General features: G+C 72.1%; 1 protein-coding gene across 1 annotated transcript in view; it reads left to right on the forward strand.

The window, feature by feature from the left end:
* The first annotated feature begins 1,570 nt into the window (after positions 1-1,570).
* The window catches only part of NOS3 (nitric oxide synthase 3), a 12,092-nt gene continuing 8,320 nt past the window's right edge, over positions 1,571-5,342 (forward strand). Inside the window, exons 1-10 of the mRNA XM_041402389.1 lie at positions 1,571-1,698; positions 2,103-2,194; positions 2,268-2,414; positions 2,487-2,621; positions 3,019-3,193; positions 3,744-3,845; positions 4,022-4,216; positions 4,729-4,802; positions 4,896-5,040; positions 5,161-5,265. Coding sequence (XP_041258323.1) covers positions 2,139-2,194; positions 2,268-2,414; positions 2,487-2,621; positions 3,019-3,193; positions 3,744-3,845; positions 4,022-4,216; positions 4,729-4,802; positions 4,896-5,040; positions 5,161-5,265 — 1,134 coding nt within the window. The 5' untranslated portion in view covers positions 1,571-1,698; positions 2,103-2,138. The remainder of the gene's footprint in view (positions 1,699-2,102; positions 2,195-2,267; positions 2,415-2,486; positions 2,622-3,018; positions 3,194-3,743; positions 3,846-4,021; positions 4,217-4,728; positions 4,803-4,895; positions 5,041-5,160; positions 5,266-5,342) is intronic.

Raw genomic sequence — 5,342 nt, forward strand, 5'->3', positions numbered from 1 at the left:
GTCCCCGCCGCGGAGGTGTCCCCGCCGTGGAGGTGTCCCCGCCGTGGAGGTGTCCCCGCCGCGGAGGTGTCCCCACCGTGGAGGTGTCCCCCCGGGGTGGCTCGCGGGGGGCACTGGGGCACAGCACGGAGCCCGCCGGCAGAGAGCCCTGTGCCCGCTGCCCGTGGCGTGGTGACAGTGTCTCCTGTCCCACGGCGCGGCCCCCGCAGCCCACGGGACCCACCGGGGTGCTCTGGGCCGAGCGGCATCGGGGGGCACATAGGGGACATACGGGGAGGGGTCTGCGGGGATGGAGGCGCGGGGACCCCGCACCTCGGAGGGGCTCGGAAGGGACCCGTGTCCTCCCCCCGCGGTGGCCCGGAGCCCGCTCTGACTCATGGCCATTGTTCACACTCACACGAGGGCCAGGAACGCCCCGCGCCCCCTCCATCCTGACCCCTCCACTCCTGACCCCACGGACACTCAGCCCCCACACCTTGTCCCCCCATTCCCTGACGTCCCGGCTCAGCCCCCCATCCCCTGTTTCCCTTGTCCCCCAGCATCCCTTGACGACCCCAGCCTCTGCCCCCCACTCTGAGCCTCCCGCTCCTCTGAGCCCCCCCATCCCCTGCCGCTCCCCATCCCCGGGGTGCATCCGGGGGCTCGGGACCCCCCGGCCCCCAGCAGCACCAGATGTTGGGGAAGCCCCCGGGCCCCCCCGCTGTCCCGCACAGCCCGGCCCTGCTCCCCCCCACCCTGAGCCCTCCTGTCGCCACCCCCGGACGGGTCCCGCACCCGAGGGGCCCCGGTGTCCGAGCCGCGGGAGAAAGTGCCGAGGGGGCACGCGTTTCTCTCCAAGTCCCCCGGGACCCCCGGCTGGCCCCCCCGTGCCCGGGCAGGTCTCAGGGGTGCCCCGTGTCACCCCCCAGCTCGGCGCCCTCTTCCCCGGCGGAGCCGCCGCGCTTCGCCCGCCTGAAGAACTGGGAGACGGGGAGCATCAGCTACGACACGCTCTGCGCCACGGCCGGGCAGGTCCGGGGCACGGGCACACCCCCCCAGCGGGCACGGGCACCCCCACAGCGGGCACGGGCACCCCGGGGCACCCACAGCCCAGCCCCGGCCCTGCCCGGGCACCCCGCGGCCCCATTGCACCCCACAGCCTGGACCTCCCCTGTGCCGAGGCACCCCACAGCCGCACCCCTGCCCAAAACCCCACCTCCATATCCCTATCCCTGTCCTGGGACACCCCAAAACCCCACCCCTGCCGCAGAGCACCCCCAGCCCCATCCCTGCCTAGAGCACTCCACATCCCCCCCCCTGCACCCCGGGGTACCCCCACGGCTCCTGACATGCCCTGGGGTGCCCCATATCCCCACCTCTCCCCCGGAGTACACCCAGATCCCCCATCCCTGCCCTGGCACATCCCACAGCCCCCATCCGTGCCCCAGAGCACCCCGCTGTCGCTGCTTGGCCCCCCCTACCCCCTACCTGCCCGTGTCTGGGGGGGCTGGGGGGGGTGGTCCCGCTGTCTGCGGGTGCTGAGGGTGCCCCTGCAGGGAGAACTCCCCGGCACACACGCAGCGGCTGCGGGAGGTGGCCGCAGACATCGCGGCGTCGGGCTCGTACCGGCTGCGGGAGCCCGAGCTGGCCTTCGGAGCCAAGCAGGCCTGGCGGAACGCGGCGCGCTGCGTCGGCCGCATCCAGTGGAACAAGCTGCAGGTGCGGCCCCCTCGGGACCCCCGCCCACCACAGCCCGCGGGGACACACCTCAGACTGCTGGGGACAGCGACCCAAAGGCAGCCCGGGCCACCCCACAGGAGCCCCACCCCACCCCCATGGCCACCCCACACCGCGGGGACCCTCATCCCGTGTCCCGTGTCCTGGGGGGACCCCCGCCCCACGGCACAGAGACCCTGCCTCGCACATGTAGCAGGGGGAGCCAGGGGACCCTGACTCACGGCACCCCGTCCCGCGCGACCCCGCTTCCACAGGGAACTCCCACCCCAACAAAGACCCCACGCCGCCCCCGCCCCGTGGGGACCCCGTCCCCAAGGACCCCCGGCCCGCAGATTCCCCCGGGGGCTCCCATCCCAGCTGCCCCGCACTCACGCTGTCCCCCGCAGGTGTTTGATGCCCGGGACTGCGCGGGGCTGGGGGAGATGTTCAGCCTCCTCTGCTCGCACATCCAGTTCGCCACCAACCGCGGCAACATCCGGTGAGAATCCCCCCGGCGCCCCCCGACCCCCGCGGCCGCAGGGTGTCCTGACGGCCCTCCCCGGCCCCCCCAGGTCGGCCATCACCATCTTCCCCCCGCGGGCTCCGGGGCGCGGCGATTTCCGCATCTGGAACCCGCAGCTGATCCGCTACGCGGGCTATCGGCAGCCCGACGGCTCCGTGCGGGGCGACCCTGCCAATGTGGACATCACCGAGGTGGGGCACCCCTGCACCCCCAGGCCCCCTCACCGCCTCCCCGCCCCTCCTCGCTTCCCTCTCCATCCCCACCTCAGTCTCCAACACGGCTGGACCCCCGGGGGGGGCCGCTTCGACGTGCTGCCGCTGCTGCTGCAGAGCCCCGACGAGTCCCCCGAGCTCTTCCCGCTGCCCCCGGAGCTGGTGCTCGAGGTGCCGCTGCACCACCCCACGTGAGTGCGGCTGTGCCCCCGCAATCCCTCTGGCCAAGGGGGGCTCTCCCGTGCCTGGGAGAGCGCCGGGGGTCACCCCTGGGGAGGGTCGGGAGAGGGGAAGGAGCGGGGGATGTAGGCTGGGGAACCGCACCGGGGACAGGGAGCAGCCGTGGGTCCGATCCCATCCCCGGCGGGTACGGGAATGCCGGCGCCTTCCCGGGCTGGGACACTGGGTTGCTGACCCCCTCCTGGGCTGGATCCCGGAATGCTGGGGTGCTGATCCCCCCTGACGGAGCCACGGGTGTGCTGACCCTCCCTGGGTGGGATGCGGGTGGGATGGGGGCTGGCCGCCGGCGCGGGGGGCTGCGGGGCCGGGGTGGGCGTGCGGGTGCGGCCACAGCCCCCGTGCCCCCAGGCTGGAGTGGTTCTCGGAGCTGGGGCTGCGCTGGCACGCCCTGCCGGCCGTGGCCAACCTGCTGCTGGAGATCGGGGGGCTCGAGTTCCCCGCGGCGCCCTTCAACGGCTGGTACATGGGCACCGAGATCGGCTCCCGCAACCTCTGCGACCGCCACCGCTACGACGTGCTGCCCGTGAGCCCCCGGCACCGCGGGGCCGCGCTGGGACCCCCGGGATCGCACTGGGACCCCGGGACTGCACTGGGACCCCGGGACTGCACTGGGACCCCGGGACTGCACTGGGACCCCCGGGATCACACTGGGACCCCACAGGGACCCCCGGGGCTGCACAGGGACCCCACAGGGACCCCCGGGGCTGCACTGGGACCCCCGGGGCTGCACTGGGACCCAAGAAACCGCTATGGGACTGCACTTGGGTCCCCCCAGGACCCCTCCTGGGAGCGCCCTGGTAGCCCCCAATATTTCCCTTGGGACCCACACTGGCCCACCCCGGGAGCCCCCCAGCAACCCCCACTGGGACCACTCTGGGACCCCCTCCAGGCCCATCCAGAGACCCTCATCAGAACCCCCGAGACCCCTGCCAGGACCATGCTCGGATCATTCCCGGAACCTCCCCCAGAATTCCCCCCGGGAGCCCTCTGGCACCCCAAACAGGACACCACAAGGGTCCCATCGGGGACCCCTCGGGGACCCCCGGCCCACCGGGCCCTGCTGCCCCCCGCAGGAGGTGGCCCGGCGCATGGGGCTGGACACGGGCAGCAGCTCGTCCCTCTGGAAGGACCGGGCGGCTGTGGAGGTGAACGTGGCCGTGCTGCACAGCTTCCAGGTGGGACCCCTGTGGGCCCCCCAGCGCCGGGACCCCCACACTGCTGGGGTCCCCCTCGTGGGAGCTCCCCACGGCTGGACACTCTCAGCGCTGGAGCCCCACAGTGCCGGGCCTCGGGCACCCCCACATCCCTGCGCCCCCCTCCTCCCCGCGTTGCCATGCCCCTGTCCCCGCAGGTGGCCCAGGTGACCATCGTGGACCACCACGCGGCCACCGAGTCCTTCATGAAGCACCTGGCGGCCGAGGGGCGGGCGCGGGGCGGGTGTCCCGCGGACTGGGCCTGGATCGTGCCCCCGCTCTCGGGCAGTCTCACACCGGTGTTCCACCAGGAGATGGTCAACTACCACCTGAGCCCCACCTTCCGCTACCAGGTGGGACCCCTGCCCCACAGATCCTGCCCCACAGCCCCTGCTGCTGCCGGGCGTGGGCTTGCACCCACAGACCCTCCGTGCCCCATGGCTGCCCAGCCCCTGTGCCCCCTGCCAGGCTGGAGGTGCAGCCCCAGGGCACTGAGACCCTCGGTCAGCTGGCGCTGAGCCCCCTGGACCCCCCAGGACTTTCTGGGACTGCCCTGGGCGCTGCTGATCCCTGCGGGACCCCCAACCCTCTGCATCACCCCACAGCAGCCCCTGAACATCCCCTGGGATGCTCCAGCACCCAGTGGGGCTCTCCCCACCCCCGTGGGGGCCTTCCAGCCCCCACCAGCCCCCCAGGGCTCCCCATGACCCCCAGTTCACATGCTGGTACCAGGTGGGTCTGGCCCCACAGACCCCCCGACCCCTCTTCCTCACAGCCAAACCCCTGCTCCCCCGTCCCACACACTCCCAACCCTCTCACCTCACAACTGCCCCCTGCACCACAACCGCCCCCTCCTGCCCCACAGCCCGACGCCTGGAAGGTTTACGTGTCCAAAGGCACCACTGTCACCCGGAGGAAGACCTTCAAGGAAGTGGCCAAGTAGGTGAACCCCCCGATCCCGGGGATCCCGTGGCAGTTCTGGGGTCCCCGGGAATGCCGTGCTGACCCCACGGTGCCCTGGGGACCCCACAGCGCTGTTAAGATCTCGGCCAAGCTCATGGGACACGTGATGGCGCGGCGGGTCAAGGCCACCATCCTCTACGGCACGGAGACCGGGAAATCACGGACCTACGCCTGGAACCTGTGCCAGCTCTTCCGCCGCGCCTTCGACCCCAAGGTCTGCAGGAGAAAGGGGCAGAGTTCCCCTCGCCCACCTCCCCCAAAGGCCCTGTGGCTGGATTTGGGTGAGGGGAGGTTCAGGTCTGCGGGGGGATCCTAATCCTGGGATTCCATGAAGGTGCTGTGCATGGATGAGTATGACGTGGTGGCCCTGGAGCATGAGACCCTGGTCTTGGTGGTCACCAGCACATTTGGGAATGGGGACCCTCCAGAATGTGCTGAGGTAGGGATGGGATGGGATGGGATGGGGATGGGATGGGATGGGATGGGATGGGATGGGGATGGGATGGGGATGGGATG

This window comes from Onychostruthus taczanowskii, unplaced genomic scaffold, assembly GCF_017590055.1.
Source record: "Onychostruthus taczanowskii isolate IOZ18803 unplaced genomic scaffold, ASM1759005v1 scaffold198, whole genome shotgun sequence".
Classification (NCBI taxonomy): Eukaryota; Metazoa; Chordata; class Aves; order Passeriformes; family Passeridae; genus Onychostruthus; species Onychostruthus taczanowskii.